The sequence below is a fragment of the Corylus avellana genome, chromosome ca4 (assembly GCF_901000735.1).
Source record: "Corylus avellana chromosome ca4, CavTom2PMs-1.0".
Classification (NCBI taxonomy): Eukaryota; Viridiplantae; Streptophyta; class Magnoliopsida; order Fagales; family Betulaceae; genus Corylus; species Corylus avellana.
The window spans coordinates 20,794,984-20,812,508 of record NC_081544.1 but is presented as its reverse complement, the minus strand read 5'-3'; the positions used below and the strand labels follow the sequence as shown (position 1 = coordinate 20,812,508).

The 17,525-nt window shown below is 34.1% G+C and overlaps 1 protein-coding gene across 1 annotated transcript; it reads left to right on the top strand.

Moving 5' to 3' along the window:
* The first annotated feature begins 10,761 nt into the window (after positions 1-10,761).
* LOC132178778 (heavy metal-associated isoprenylated plant protein 20-like) lies at positions 10,762-12,344 on the top strand. The gene is made up of 3 exons (XM_059591324.1): positions 10,762-10,931; positions 11,084-11,159; positions 11,824-12,344. The coding sequence occupies exons 1-3, from the start codon at positions 10,860-10,862 to the stop codon at positions 12,114-12,116; spliced, it is 441 nt and encodes a 146-aa protein (XP_059447307.1). The 5' UTR covers positions 10,762-10,859; the 3' UTR covers positions 12,117-12,344.
* Positions 12,345-17,525: the final 5,181 nt, after the last annotated feature.

Here is a 17,525-nt window from a genome sequence, read left to right as displayed (position 1 = left end):
GGTTTGCTACTATCACTCATGGAAGTGATACCCTTCACCGTTTTGTGTACCAATCATGGAAGTGATACCCTTCACCGTTTTGTGTACCAAGTGGAGTTCCTAAAAAGCTTGAAGCTTTCCACCACTTGGGGTTTTTTTTTTTTTTTTTTTTTTGATTTCAAACTACACCATACAAATCACTCAACCGCAAAGAAGTCTACCAAAGGGTCGGTAAGAAGATGCATTGCATGAAGGTGGTCATGATGGAGACAAACTGGGAAGCTTGTTGTTCTTACTAGGTCTAGAGGTCCTCCATGGAGTGAGTATTGTCTAGTTTGTAACTGTGAATATTCATATAGTGATTTCTTGGGTTTGGCTGCCCCGTAGTTGTTTTTCCCTTGAGGTGCTCAAAGGGTTTTCGACTTCGTTAACAAAATCTTGTATTGTGGTTTTGTGAATGTTCTTTATTTTTGTGTTGGTTTATTTTTAAGCATAGCTTTTTATTTTCCTTATATAAACTACTTATGCGTTTGTTTTGGTTATATAAATTGCTTATGCGTTTGATTTGGGGGTAGAACCCTCGTTGTTCTTTCAAGATGAATAGTTGTAACCACTCATAATTGTAGTAGAAGTTATATGGTTGTATAATAGTTATAAATTCAATACAATAATCTCACAATATTCATGGGGAGAATATATGTGATTCTCAAATCTAATATATAACTGCCATCACATAGAACTGCCATGTGTCTTAAAAAATAATAATAATAATAATAAACCTAAACCTAAAATTCAAAAAAAAATTGCAAATTTATGTGGGTGGCCGGCCACCCCCAAGGCCGATCTAGGGGCCAAAATGGGGGTGGTCGACCCACTCCTAACGCCGTTGGGGGTTGCCACCTTTTGCAGCTGGCCTGGGGGTGGCCGAGCCACCCCAATAAATTTTCAATATTTTTTTTTGTAGGTTTAGTTTTTTCTTAAAATTATTTTTAATATTTTGTTAGGACACATGGCATTTATAGGTGATGACACGTGGCATTCCGTTAGTTTGGGTTACAGAATCTAACGGAGGTACTAAGTTGGTATTTTCCCATAAGTCAACTACCATTTATGGTAGGATTTGAACCCCTCGATGGAAAAAAAAAAAAAAAAAAAAGTGCAAACCCAGGTACTAATAAAGTATTTAACCCTAGATAAAATAAAGGAAAAATTACACTTTACCCTCCCAAACTTTCACTCGATTTGCAATTTGACCACCAATGTTGAAAAATTTACAGTGTACACCAACAAAGTATCAAAAACTTACAACGTGACCACTCCGTTAATAATTTTCGTTTTCTTTTATGGAAATGATGGAAAATACTTAATAGCACCTACAATTTTTTTTTTTTTTTTTAAAAAAAAAAACACAAAAAAAGAAAGAAAGAAAATAATTAGGGTTGGCCATAGACATCCCCTTTGGGGCCACCCCATCAAGCCGGATTGGGGGTGGCAAGCAATCTCCACGGCCCATGAGGGGTGACTGATCACGCCAGGGGGCCAAATGGGGGTGGCTCAGCCAAGGGGGAAGCTTGGATACCTCTAAATGGCCGGATTGGTGGTGGTGAGCCACCCTCGTGGCCCATGGGGGATGGCCAAGCACCCCTAAGGGGCCAAATGGGAGTGGCCGAACCTGCACCAAAACCTCGGCCACCCCCAAATGGTCGGATTGCAAATCGCCGATGGGATCTCCAAATGTAATTTTTAAAATTTTTAAAATGTAGTTAAGCATCTGGTCGTGGTTTGATCTTTAAAATTGTAGTTACCATAGAATTGTATGTTTTTAAAAACACACACCCTTCCCTACAAATTGGAAACGTAATTTTTTATTTTTATTTTTTTTATTATTTTTGCATTTTCAAACTGCCATTTTTTGAAAAAGCATTTTCAGACGAGACATTTTTGTGATTTTGTTTAAAAACGCACTTTTAGCTCGTAAAATTACAAAGCCAAATGGACTCTTAGGCCCTGTTTCTTAAACAATAGGGCACTATTCATGCATTTTGAATAAAATAATAATGATAATAATGATTGGTATAGAATGTTAAGGAACCAACAGAGTTTGTTTTGAATTCAAAGACCATTCTCTAGCATTATCTCAAAGACCACTCTCTAGCATTATCCTTATAGTTGTTTTTATCTCTTCCCTTTTTAGTGTTCTAGCTATATTTGTTCTACTTGTTTGTATTGTATTAGTTTTCCTAGTTTGTATCAAGTTTGGGTTTGTCAAACTTGATTACAATTGTAACTCTTTGCGTATATATACAATGACAACGAAGTTGAGACTTGATTCTGCAAAAAGAAATTTTATTAGGTTTTCTTATCAGAGCCTACCACAGGACGAATGAGCCTGCACTACTTACCTTGTGACAAGAACCAGGAAAAATACTTGCCTGTATATGGGGGAGGGTGTTGAGGAATAATCCCACATTGCTTGTGGACATGATTTTCGGCATGTTTATAAGGAATGGACAACCGTCTCTTATTGAACTAGTTTTATGAGATGATTTAGGCTCAAAAATTCTTGGTTTTGTTGCATCCCTAGTAGACACCTCACTTTCTTTGCTTCATCAAGGATCTGTTCATATTTACATACTTATATATGTTGATGATATCATAGTCACAGGCACATATTCATCTATCATAGAGTCTCTCATCCACGGCCTTCAACTAGAATTCAAGCTTAAAGATCTTGGCTGCCTTTCATACTTCCTCGGCATCCATGTTCTTCATGACAAATTTGGTTTACATCTAAATGAAGGAATTTACATTATTGATTTACTTGATTGTGTGCAGATGCTTGGAGCAAAGCCCTATGCCACACCCTGCACTTCAGGCAAGAAGCTCACCAAGCTTGATGCTGATCCCCTACCAGATCCCACAACTTATCGCCATATAATTGGAGCTCTACAATATTGTACACTTATAAGACCTGACATAGCATATACTATCAACCAACTGTGCCAATTCCTCCATTGTCCAACCAATGAATATATGAAGGCTGCTAAAAGAGTCCTAAGGTACCTTAAAGGCACACCAGGTCATGGCCTTCACTTCACTCCAGGTCCTCTTCACCTCCAGGCATATTGTGATTCTAATTGGGCAGGGGATCCTCTAGATCGTAGATCCACCATAGCGTATTGTGTTTTCTTCGGCTCCAACTTATTATCTTGGTATGCTAAGAAGTAGCCTGTTTTCTCGAGATCTAGCACAGAAGCTAAATATCATGCCATGGCCATAACAGCTGCTGAGCTCTCATGGCTTTGAATGCTACTAAAAGAATTGCAAGTTTCTCTCCATGACCCTTATGTACTCTGGTGTGATAATATAGGAGCTATTGCCTTAGCTTCCAATCCCATCTACCATGCTCGTACCAAGTATATAGAAGTTGACTAGCACTTCATCCGTGAGAAAATTCTTCACAAAGATCTTAGTGCTAGCTACATTCCAACTCAAGATCAATGTGCTGATATCTTCACAAAGGGTCTTACCCCCTCTCGTTTTCTTTTCCTTAGAGACAAACTCATGGTCACTCCCCCTCCCATTCGTTTGAGGGGGCTGTTAAGGAACCAACATAGTTTGTTTTGGATTCAAAGACAACTCTCTAGCATTATCTCAATACCACTCTCTATCATTATCCTTATAGTTGTTTTTATCTCTTCCCCTTTTAGTGTTCTAGTTGTATTTGTTCTACTTGTTTGTATTGTATTAGTTCTCCTAGTTTGTATCAAGTTTGGTTTATCAAACTTGATTACAATTGTAACTCTTTGCCTATATATACAATGAGAACGAAGCTGAGACTTGATTCCGCCAAAAGAAATTTTATTAGGTTTCTTTCATAGTATCAGAGCCTACCATAGGACAAATAGGCCTACACTACTTACCCCGTGACAAGGACCAGAAAAAATACTTGCCTGTATGTGTGGGAAGGAGTTGAGGAATAATCTCACATTGCTTGTGAACATGATTTTTGGCATGTTTATAAGGAATGGGCAACCGTCTCTTATTGAACTGGATTTATGAGATGATTTAGGCCCAAAAATTTCTTGGTTTTGTTGGATCCCTAGTAGACACCTCTCTTTCTTTGCTTCATCTAGGATCTGTTCATATTTACATACTTATATATGTTGATGATATCATAGTCACAGGCACATATTAATCTATCATAGAGTCTCTCATCCACGGCCTTCAACTAGAATTCAAGCTTAAAGATCTTGGCTGCCTTTCATACTTCCTCGGCATCCATGTTCTTCGTGACAAATTTAGTTTACATCTAAATGAAGGAATGTACATTATTGATTTACTTGATCGTGTGCAAATGCTTGGAGCAAAGCCCTATGCCACACCCTTCACTTCAGGCAAGAAGCTCACCAAGCTTGATGGTGATCCCCTATCAGATCCCATAACTTATCACCATATAATTGGAGTTCTACAATATTGTACACTTACAAGACCTGACATAGCATATACTATCAACCAACTGTGCCAATTCCTCCATTGTCCAACCAATGAACATATGAAGGCTACTAAAAGAGTCCTAAGGTACCTTAAAGGCACACCAGGTCGTGGCCTTCACTTCATTCCGGTCCTCTTCACCTTCAGGCATACTGTGATTCTAATTGGGCAGGGGATTCTCTAGAACATAGATCCACCACAGGGTATTGTGTTTTCTTTGGCTCCAAGTTATTATCTTGGCATGCTAAGAAGTAGCCTGTTGTCTCGAGATCTAGCACAGAAGCTCAATATCATGCCATGGCCAGAACAGCTATTGAGCTCTCATGGCTTTGAATGTTACTAAAAGAATTGCAAGTTTCTCTCCATGATCCTTATGTACTCTGGTGTGATAATATAGGAGCTATTGCCTTAGCTTCCAATCCCATCAACCATGCTCGTACCAAGTATATAAAAGTTGACTACCACTTCATTCGTGAGAAAATTCTTCACAAAGATCTTAGTGCTACCTACATTCAAACTCAAGATCAATGTGTCGATATCTTCACAAAAGGTCTTACCTCCTCTCGTTTTCTTTTCCTTAGAGACAAACTCATAGTCACTCCCCCTCCCATTCGTTTGAGGGGCTTGTTAAGGAACCAACATAGTTTGTTTTGGATTCAAAGACAACTCTCTAGCATTATCTCAATACCACTCTCTATCATTATCCTTATAGTTGTTTTTATCTCTTCCCCTTTTAGTGGTTCTAGTTGTATTTGTTCTACTTGTTTGTATTGTATTAGTTCTCCTAGTTTGTATCAAGTTTGGTTTGTCAAACTTGATTACAATTGTAACTCTTTGCCTATATATACAATGAGAACGAAGCTGAGACTTGATTTCGCCAAAATAAATTTTATTAAGTTTCTTTCATAGTATCAGAGCCTACCACAGGACGAATGTGGCCTACACTACTTACCCTGTGACAAGGACCAGGAAAAATACTTGCCTGTATATGAGGGAGGGTGTTGAGGAATAATCCCACATTGCTTGTGGACAGGATTTTTGGCATGTTTATAAGGAATAGGCAACCGTCTCTTATTGAGCTGGTTTTATGAGATGATTTAGGCCCAAAAATTTCTTGGTTTTGTTGGATCCCTAGTAGACACCTCTCTTTTTATGCTTCATCAAGGATTTGTTCATATTTACATACTTATGTATTTTGATGATATCATAGTCACAGGCACATATTCATCTATCATAGAGTATCTCATCCATGGCCTTCAAGTACAATTCAAGCTTAAAGATCTTGGCTGCCTTTCATACTTCCTCGGCATTCATGTTCTTCGTGACAAATCTGGTTTACATATAAATCAAGGAAAATACATTATTGATTTACTTGATCGTGTGCAGATGCTTGGGGCAAAGCCCTATGACACACCCTGCACTTCAGGCAGGAAGCTCACCAAGCTTGATGGTGATCCCCTACCAGATCCCACAACTTATCGCCACATCATTGGAGCTCTACAATATTGTACACTTACAAGACCTGATATAGCATATACTGTCAACCAACTATGCCAATTCCTCCATTGTCCAACCAATGAACATATGAAGGCTGCTAAAAGAGTCCTAAGGTACCTTAAAGGCACACCAAGTCAGGCCTTCACTCTACTCCAAATCCTCTTCAACTTCAGGCATACTGTGATTCTGACTAGGCAGTGGATCCTCTAGATCGTAGATCCACCGCAGGGTATTGTGTTTTCTTCGGCTCCAACTTAGTATCTTGGCATGCTAAGAAGTCGCCTGTTGTCTCGAGATCTAGCATAGAAGCTGAATATCATGCCATGGCCATAACTGCTGCTGAACTCTCATGGCTTCGAATGCTACTAAAAGAATTGCAAGTTTCTCTCCATGATTCTCCTATACTCTGATGTGATAATATAGGAGCTATTGCCTTAGCTTCCAATCTCATCTACCATGCTCGTACCAAGTATATAGAAGTTGACTACCACTTCATCCGTGAGAAAATTCTTCACAAAGATCTTAGTGCTAGCTACATTCCAACTCAAGATCAATGTGCTAATATCTTCACAAAGGGTCTTACCTTTTCTCGTTTTCTTTTCCTTAGAGACAAACTAATGGTCAATCCCCCTTCCATTCATTTGAAGTGGTTGTTAAGGAACCAACATAGTTTGTTTTGGATTCAAAGACCATTCTTTAACATTATCTCAAAGACCACTCTCTAACATTATCCTTATAGTTGTTTTTATCTCTTCTCTTTTAGTGCTCTAGTTGTATTTGTTCTACTTGTTTGTATTGTATTAGTTCTCCTAGTTTGTATCAAGTTTGGGTTTGTCAAACTTGATTACAATTGTAACTCTTTGCTTATATATACAATGAGAACAAAGCTGAGATTTGATTCCGCAAAAAGCAATTTTATTAGCCTTCTTTCTTAGAAAAGTGAAAAAGTGGTATTAAAAAGTGAAAAATTTTGTTTTGTAGTGATTTTTTTATTTGAATAATATTAAAAAATAAATTATGTAATATAAAGTGAATGATGTGATATAAAAAGTGAGAATATTTTGATATTGATTTTTTTTTTAAAAAATGAGATGAATAGTGTTTAAGAGAGTGTTGATGTTTAACAAACACTATCTTAATATTTGACACTTCAGTATTTATTTTATTTTCTAAATTTTAAAACCGACAAATGCTAATGTGTCAAAATCCGTAGGTACCTTTTTTTTTTTGACATGTTCACACAAGAGGGGGAGAAGGAGAATTCAAATTAGTGACATCCACTTTATAAAGTGTAGCCTTTAGTCGATTAAACTATCTTTTGAAGACGTAGAATAGATACTCAACTATAATGATTTGAGTTCCTATTTCTTTATGTTGACTTCAATTTCTTAGACCCCGCAACTCCGCCATGTCTTGCGGTTGTTCTTTCATGCTCTATGCTTCTGAAACTTGGAGTGTATCACACGGTAAGTAATGCCAGATCATCACAGTTTGCCAGCATGGCATATCTTAATGAGTAATCCAACATCCTCAACCGTTCAAACATGGCCACGTGGTTGCCTTCTATGTGGTTCAGAGCTAATAAAACTGGCGTCTCACTTCAACAAGAAATGCTAGCTATTTGGTAATAATTATGCTAAAAGGATTTTTATTTTTATTTTTATTATTATTTTTTTTCCATACTTTAAACCTTGTTAGTGGGCAAGCTTCATGAATAAATATGAATCCTAATATTATCTTATGAAATCTATATCTTAGCCGACTTTGATGAGCCGGACTCTAATGCAGGATAATATTATTTAGTAGATAGTTATATAATAGTTAAGTCTTTTTGGTATAATACTTGTATAAAAAATAAATAAATTTTTACTATCATACTAACTTAATTATATGATACTTGTATAATAATTTACTAAATAACATTATTTATATAATAATGGGAAGCAAGACCTATGGCCATTTAGGCCATATCGTGATGAGATTAATTAACGTTTATGGGTTAATAACCTCTCTATTCAAATAAATTGCTTGTGACATTGTGTATGGTGACAGATACAGAGGATATGTGTACAAGGACGTTTACCAAACCTCAACTACTTCCGCCTAGCTAGCGTTTCTGCTTCAATTATATATGTTGTTTCAGAATTACGTGGCCCATTGTTTTCCAATGAAATTTAAATATCTGCCTTCATCATACACTTGGATTAATAAAATTCTCAACAAGCTACCCAACTTAAATTTGATCTAGATTGACCAAAAGAGTGCTTGCATGTCAAACACGTCTTACTAAGAAGATTAAGAAGTAAACGTATGGGTTGATGCAACTTCATATATATATATATATATATATATATATATATATGATGCAACCCAAGTAATTATACGTTTTTGTTAAATTATCACTTATCCTAAAAGTTTAAGTTGATAGGTAAGAAGATATGAATTTAATCAATATTTTAAGGCTCTCCTCACATATGGGCTCAAACTCTCTTTTAATAGATAGAGCTCAACACGTAAAATATTTAATTTAAATAAGAGTGAATATATGATAGAGTAGAGTTCGAACTCAAAACTTTTGACTCTGATACTATGTTAAATCATCACTTATTTCAAAAGTTTAATCTAATAAGGAGAAATGAATTTAATTATTTAATTAATACTTTAACACGTTTAAATGATGTTTCTACCGTAAATATCCAGAGTTGATAAAGCATGACTAAGAAAAAGAAAACAAAAAGAGACAAAGTTGTACTGATCATTTTATTAAGTAGATCCGACCATGGTCTGATTAGAGCTAGAATTGGTCTGAACTCTTAATGACACGTACCCTAGGGTTTTTAACGCGACATTTACGGTCGCTGTCGACTATTGAACTTTTAGACTTTTTGCCGCTGTGAAATGTGTCGACAGTTCAAACTTGAAGCTTAGCTGCATCGCACATTGACATGACAAGGATGTAAGAAGCAACCAAGTATATATATAATGGTGAAGCATGTTCAGTGTACGTATGGGCCAACTCAAGCACATCTACCTAGGATTCATTTTCTATGTACAGCAGAAAACCTTGAGAAATTTACTTGTTTCCAGATTGCAGCAGGCAAGTAGCCCGTTGGGTGTGGCCAACAATTATCGACGCGATTATTGACTCTTGCCATCAAGTATATATTATACATATCATTTATGGAGCTGGAAGAGCGTTGCAGACCATAAAATTTGCCTAAATTGATGCGACAGGGAGAGTAAGAATGAGACTTGACATGGGATATAGATAGGTAGATTGGCATCTTCTGTAGACAACTTTCACCTAAACTCTTAAATAAGAGACCCCACTTCGGTGATGATAAAAATCTGGCTTTATTTTTGTATGTTTAATTAAAGAGTATTTTGTTAATGATCAATTATTGGCACCTCCCCAATAATTGTCTTTCCTTCATTTCAGCCTTTTCATCTTAGTATAAAGTTGAGTTTCATTAAAGATTTGTAAGTTGATGATCAATAGGGGACTTTAAAAATTGACTTGATTTAATGGTCAACCTTTCAATCTCAAGGGGACCTATTTGCACATACAATATCATTATCAACTTGAAGATTTTTTTTTTTTTCAGAGTAATTAAGTGCCACCATCAGAGTAATTGTTGTAGGTATACAGCTTGCAGCCGTGATACAGTTTAAAAAGAAAAGGTGGTTCTGAGAAGAAGCAAATTAATCTGGCTGGAGAAGTGGTCACACTAGCAAATAATTCAGGAAAGATGGGCTCCAGATCATTTATTATTGGAATTATTCCAACTCGCTAGCCGACAAATGCACGAAATAATAAATTTTAGGAAAAACTTCACTGAAAACTTTTAAACTTCTATCCGATTTGATAAACCTCTTTTAAACTTTAAAATCTCTCAATTTAGTTTCCTAAACTTTCAATTGTTCCCAATTGGAACCCATCCGTCAGATTTTGAAGTTTAGGAAATATTTCAAATAGGTGAAAGTTCGGGAGTCTTCAAAAAACTTTTTCCTAAATTTTAAAAATCTTAAGTAAGACTTTAAGTGGTAAGCAATATCTTGATAAATAGATATTTTATAATAGTACATAGATCTAGAGAGTTCGAAATCTTATTTAGGGAATACTTTCAAAAATACGTAGTGTTAAACAAAATAAGTAATTGAGAAGAATCACCAATAACATATTTTTCTTTAAAAAAAATATATATATATTTTTCTTAAAAAAAACGTAGTTAATGATGATTATGATTATTATTTTGATTAATTAACTATATATGATTCAAATTTAAGATTGCAAAAACTGGGATATAAATAAATTAATAGAAACTGTAGGAACCGCAAATTTTGCACAACCTGGTGTAGCCTACAACGTTGTACGTGTAGTAGGCCTTCGTTCAGAATAATCAAAGGAGACAAAAGGCTCTTTACAACACTTCTCCCTTTCTTTGGGCAAAAGGAAACAGCTGGACGATGGCCAGCCTCCTCCAATTAACCTGTCAAATATACAAAACCACGAAAACCATTAATTAATTACTCCTTTCTTAAGATTTACTTAAATTTTTTTTTTTTATTTTATCTTTGGACCAAAGAAAAACCCAAGTGATTTAAGAACACAAGTCATATTATCTTAAGTATTATATCATTATTATTTTAGTCCTAATTACGCGCAACTTGCACCCCAAGTTCCTCTCTTCATATCCCTCATCATCATTTACCCTTCTTATATATATAACACCAACTCACTCTACATGTATTTCAATCCTCCCAAAACTGTGAGAAACTTTCTCCCTCCCCCCCCCTCTCTCTCTCTCTCTCTCTCTCTGTCTGTTCAATACATACAACCAAATAAGAAGATAAATCTTTTCTTTGTGTTTACTGAAAAGAGAGACAAAATGGGTGCTCTGGATTTTCTCTCAGACTATTTCACTATTACCACCCGAAGGAAGAAACGCAAAGCAATGCAGGTGTTGTGTTCTTCAAAAGCAATCCCTATCTTTCTCGTTTTTTCTCTGATCTGCGTGTGAGAGTCTGTGCGTTTTTGGTCTCCTCAGTGGCTTTTGCATGTCAAATCTAATCATTAATTTCCTTTTCAATATTTACTCTTCTTGCGTTGCAGACAGTTGAAATCAAGGTGAAAATGGACTGTGATGGCTGTGAAAGGAGAGTCAAAAATTCAGTTTCCAGCATGAAAGGTTCAAAGCTTTCTCCCTATCCTTCCCCCCCTCTCTCTCTCTCTCTCTGGTCACCAAAAAAGCAACAAGTATAGGTCAAATAAGCTTGGGATACATCTTATGATTGAATATATAAATAAAATTCTTTCATATATACTGAGGATATATTGAACATTAAGGTAAGGATATATAGAATTTCGTTTAGGAAATTTGGAAGTGCACATGTTTTAGACAATTCTTGTGTTTTTCTTTTTCATTTTTTCAGTTGAATAACTTGAATAAATATCATAGCCTAGAGACCCAGAAAAAAGAAAAAAAAAAGTAGCATATCCTAGAAGTTATTAATTTGGTCCTTCATCAAGTGACTTGATCAAGTGACTTCCAACTATATAAAGTTAAAAAAAAAAGCTCCCTCCCTCGCAGGGGAGACTGGTGGTGGTAATTATGTTGACTCATCATTCATTAATTTTTGCGAAAGTAAGTAGAAAGTATTAAAGCACGTATACGGACATAATAAATGCAACACAAAATCCCATTAACCAAAATTATTCCCTTACCATAAAGTTAATTACATAATTGTTATTTCTTTTCCTAAGCAAATCTAGTCAAGTCGCACTCTCTTATGTATTTGATTATTTTAATTAGTACTAATCTTATTTCCATTTAATTTTTTTTTCTTTAATAGGCGCGAAATCTGTGGTGGTGAACCGAAAGCAAAGCCGGGTAACAGTAACTGGGTTCGTGGAGCCAAACAAGGTATTAAATAAGGTGAAGAGCACTGGAAAGAAGGCTGAGTTTTGGCCGTACGTGCCATATAACTTGGTGGCATACCCCTACGTGGCTCAGGCATATGACAAGAAAGCGCCAGCTGGGTACGTGAAAAATGTTGTCCAAGCCCTGCCTAGCCCAAATGCACCAGACGAGAAGCTCACCACCCTCTTCAGTGATGAAAATCCCAATGCATGTTCGATCATGTAAGCAATTTTCACGGAAGAAGGGGCGGAAATTACACTCTTTTTTTTTTTTTTGGAGACATAAGTGAATTATATGAACCAATAATTATATGAGTTAGTGTACTTTGAGTTTGTATGGAGGAAAGTTTTGATTGTGTTTCGGTTGTAGATGTTCTTTAAGAAGTTGTATGTATATATCACTCTAGACTCGTACTTCTTCTTACCTAATGAAAAGTTGTCGTTCTACTTTTGTCCACGGATAACTGCTGTTTTTCTAATTCCTGTTTATTTTTCGTACAATTTCTTTTTAAATTCACCAATGAAATTAGATGGAAAATAGACCGGAGAAGGAAATATATATATATATATATAGCAAATATGAGGCAAAAATCATGCTTAGCAGCTTGTCTTCTCTTTATTTCAAAAGAAATACCAGAGCATCTACCTTGGTCATTTTCTCATTCTTTTCCATACTTTGTTTAAAAAAATAAAAAAATAAAAAATCAACCATTAAATTTCTATGACCAATCGAAGTAATTGGATTTTTTTAAAAAAATAAAAAATAAAAAAGGAGGATGAAGAAAGATGGAAAAAAGACCCGAGTAGATACTCTAGTATTTTTGAAATAATTAAATACACATTTTGATTAATTACTTTTAAGTAAGCCCTATAGGATATGTATTATGTGTTTAATCATTTCTCTCTCTCTCTCTCTCTTGCTTGTTAAGAAAACAAAGAAAAAAAAAATAGAAAATAATATTATAAAAAAAGATAATATAATAAAAAATATTTTGAAATTTGTATTGAAAAAGTAAAAGATAAAGCAGAAAATTATGTTTTTTGATTAGCTAAAATGAACATTGCTGAAGATGCTCTAATAGTTATATATGCATTGGAGTTATGTAAATAGAATCATATCTTTAGTTATGTGCTTGCTTTTCTTCCATTAATTGGATTACTTATATATAAGATAATTTATGGTTAATTTGTTGCTTCTCGGTTGGGCTTTGGTGTGTAAACTGAAGATTAAGAGTTACCAAATTTCAGGAACTAAAGTAATAAGTTAATTTGAATGAATCTTATCTCTCAAGAAAGCTTTGGAATTATGCTACTACTTTTCGTGGGAATATTAGTTCTACTAATTAATAGTCCACTTAAGCTAAAGCCAATTAACATTGTATTATTCATCACGATTGCATGTATAGCATATGATGGGAAATAGTGCATGCTTTTACTAATTAAGAATTATTATTATTTTTTATTTTTAAATCCATCATTGAATCTATAAGATTCACACATGCATGTAGGGCTAGAGAAGGTCATGCTCACACCAGCCCACCTCTAGCTCCGTGGTGAGCGTATAATTAGTCTGATAAGTGTGTCGGCTTAGGGATAGGATAACATTGATCATGGAGGCATGCTCACAAGCTAAAAGTTTTCGAAACGTAATCAATAATTTTCTTTTATTTGAGTCGTGATCTTATTCTTTGAATTTGAGTGTAGTTGGTGTGGTTAAAGGGGATGTGACATGCCTAAAAAAATACGTACATAAAAAAACAAAGGGTGAAAACACACACTATACATAAGATAATAACATCAATTCATATTAGTCAAATGGATCTAATCTTATCTTGCTTTCCCTGTAAATCAGGGATCACCAGCTAAGGGACAAATAAAAAGATCTCTTTTTATAGTTTAATGCATTATTGATCAATGATTTAGGTAATAATCAATGCCATGGAGATAAAATGAAACCCTTATCATGCTAATCTTTATAATCTGTCTGTTTGTTCAGGGACCAACAAGCATGTTTGAAGCCAAACACGACGAAACAATCAAAATCATTGTGAGAAAAGTAGATATAAAATTTGTTAAAATGTGATGGTATGTGCCAAGGAAAGGGGAGAATGTGTAAGTGTAGGCTGGACAAAGAGATCTCTTAGTAGAGAAGCTTCTTGCAAAAGTGGATACTTTTTGGCTTTAGTTTGTCTGGTTGATTGTTTTGTACCGTACCCTACCAATCACCCATCAACATATGTTTTTAATCAATAATGCATTTAACTTTTTTAAAATTATCCTTCATACTCCAATTTCCTTATATAACACAAACTTTATGGGAAAATGACTGCCACTTCTGTTGGGGTGCTGCCTCGATTGTATTGGCTAATTGGCTCACATAATTATGGGAAAACAAAATTTTAGTATTTTTTTTATCAGGACTCGAACTATTCCCACAGTGAGCTCTAATATTGCATTCCCTTTTAACCAAAAAATTAAGGAAAAACTTTAAAGGATAGACTTGGTGTAATTTCCACTCATCTAGCTTAGACTAGTTGGAAAAACTAGCTCATAACCAACGCTATGCACAAAACATTTCATTGTAATTTAATTTCAAATCTTAAATGCATTTCCATCATAATTTTTTATAAAAGTCTTGTAAAATTTTTTTTCTCATGCTTCTTTCAGTAAAAAAGACATACTAAAGGTTATATAACACTACATGAACATAGTGATACAATCACACACAAACATTGTTTGAATGTATAAATCACATAAAATTTTACATTATTAGACCCTTAATTTTAGCTTAATCCCTATAAATCAAAATATATAGGTTTTAGTTCAATTAAAATGCACACACAGCCCCTGATTTTATTTTAATCCATATAAATTAAAATAAGTTAAAACTCGTTGTTCCCATAGGAGTTTAACTCAATCATTTAACGCAATTAAATAAATCATCTCACATTAGGTTCAGTGCTTAATTATTATTTGGTGTTTGAAAAGAGTTTGTGTTCCTTTTCTCCGTAACAATCAAATAAATGTTTGCAAGAAGAAAAAACACTTCTAAAAATTAATGCCTAAAAATCCGAGTAAATCACACAAGAACAAAAAATTCCAACAAAAACTCAAATAAAATTAAATTATAAGACCCTTGATTTTATTTTAATTCATATACACTAAAACATGTTAAAATTTTCGTACCCTGGCCTGGAGGGGTAGTTTAATATGAAAAGATGTATTAAAAAAAAAAATGCAAGAAGAAAACCTGAAAATCAAGAAAATCACTTAAAAAAAAAAAAAAATCCATAAAACATTGAAATTAACTAAAACTCAAGACCTACAATTTAGTTTAATCCATATAAATCAAAACATGTTAAAATCATTATTCACATAGTTGTAGTATAGAATATTATGAAAAGAAGTATAAAGAAAATAATAACAAGAAGAAAACATGAATTCTAATTATCAAATCAGTAATAAAAGTTAGCAGGAATCCTTGATATTGTTGGTATGATACCTATTTACAAATAAAACCTATATACTTCTGAACATTGCAATAATAATAATAATAATAATACATAGCAAAATAATCAATTTTTTTGGATACAAAATAAAAAATAAAAAAATATTTCACTCAAAATTTAATGCAATCAAATAAATCATCTCACATCTGATCCGGTGCTTAAATATATTTTTGGTGTTTCGAAAATATTTCTATTCCTTTACTGCACCATACTAAGAAACAATTATCTTCTTTTGCTTTTAAAAGTAACAAAAATACTTCCAAAAAATGTTGGAAAATCCTACTAAAACCCAGAAAACATTCAAACAAAGAAGAGCTCAACCAAAAATTTCACAAATAAAAGGTCAACATATTCAGATCTCAACATATTCATAAAAATAATTAATTCACAGTCGCGAAAAAATAATACATTAAGCCAAAAAGATACATCCAAGCAATGAAAATTTAGATTAAATAGAAATCATAGACGGAATTAACTTTAAAGTCAACCTCTGCATAACTACAAAAATAAATAAATAAATAAAACAAAAAAAAAATTATTTATTCTTAGTTCAACATTTAAAAGATGTTGTTGGTAATAGAAAGATTCTAGAGGACACTGAAACAAGTTCGCATGATGCGTTGGTTGAAAGGTTTGTCAATTAGACATCAAGATTCTAATATTAAGACCATTCATAGTTGCCCCAACAAATATACTAGCCCAAGTAGCAAAAAGATTACATTTCTATATTTTAACTATTCATTTTTTAAAAAAAAATACTCTATCGATAAATGCTGAATATCCCAAATTTTTTTTTCAAAAGTTGATTCTCAAATGATGTGTCACTGTTCTATGAGTTGGTAACACATTTCTCAAAATAATAAATCTAATGAGATAATAACACATCATTTGAGAACTAACTTTTGGAAGGAAAATTTGAGATGTGTAACACTCCTCCACTCTATCATCCTCAACATTTTAACTATTAATTTTCAATATTCCATTTAAATATTATTTTTCAAATATTTTTTTATACTTTCTCCAACAATCATATTTTTTAATATTTATATTTTTTTTAATATTCATCTTTGTGTAATATTTGTCTTTGTCTTTTTTCTTTCTTTTTTTAATTTTATTTTAACAATCGTATTTTTTTAAATTTGTCTTTTCTTAACAGACATATTTTTCAACCAAAATGTGTTATTGTTAACTGGGTACAATTGGAGAGAAAATACTATGAGATCACACTAGAGACCAAATTACTAGGAAAATTAAACGCTTTAATTTTTAGTCAGGTTGGTATTCCTCAATGAATTAATTTCTATTGAGGGCTAAGATAATGAAATTTGTATTATGAAGGAATTGAAGAATGCAAACCCCTCATTGTTCCCGCCTCCTATATCCCCAACCCAAACCAAAATCCTCACTCTGTCAATTGTCAAACACACACAACAATGGTAGCCTCGCTCTTCATCTTTAGATTCCTCTCCTCCTCCACTGTACCACCCTCTGTCTCTCCCCCACGACTTCAACCTCTTAATTTCCAACCGCCAAAACCCTCTCCTCTAATTAGGGGTGGACAGATTAACCGATTACTAACTGCCTACCGAATTTGAACGAACCGATATTAACCGCCATCGATAGTTATCGATCGGTAATGGGTTAAAAATTTTATACCGATTAGCTTGTCAGTCAGTTAAAGGTTTGTTATCGAAAACTATTATAACCGATAGTAGGATTTTTATTGAAACCAAAACGACGTCGTTTTGGTTTCAATATATATACCTCTCTTTAGTCTTTTCCACTAACCCTAACTCCCTCTGCAGATTGCCGCCGCCGCCGCCGGCAATCTGCTTTACTTTTTGTTGCCCATTTTCCTGAGCTTAGACTTCTAGATCACAAATTTTGTCTGATCTCTGCCTCTTTCTCCATCTCTGACCATCTGTATTTGCAGAGATGTAGGGGAGCGTTTGATTCGTAGATCTTGCTTGTTTTTTGGCCCCTTTATTGAAGGATGAAAACCCCCTTCTATTACAATTTTTTTTTTTTCATTCTTCAAAAAGTCGTGAAATTTTTGAACACCCTCGTTCAGATCTTTGGCTTGATGAATGTCCATGCTTCATTTGTTAGCAAAAAAATATGAATTT

Bases quoted from the DNA above. Each gene is read 5' to 3' on its own strand.
- LOC132178778 (XM_059591324.1), top strand. From the start codon at position 10,860: ATGGGTGCTCTGGATTTTCTCTCAGACTATTTCACTATTACCACCCGA. The intron at 10,932-11,083 runs GTGTTGTGTTCT...CTTGCGTTGCAG, and splicing joins AGAAACGCAAAGCAATGCAG to ACAGTTGAAATCAAGGTGAA. The intron at 11,160-11,823 runs GTTCAAAGCTTT...TTTCTTTAATAG, and splicing joins TTCAGTTTCCAGCATGAAAG to GCGCGAAATCTGTGGTGGTG.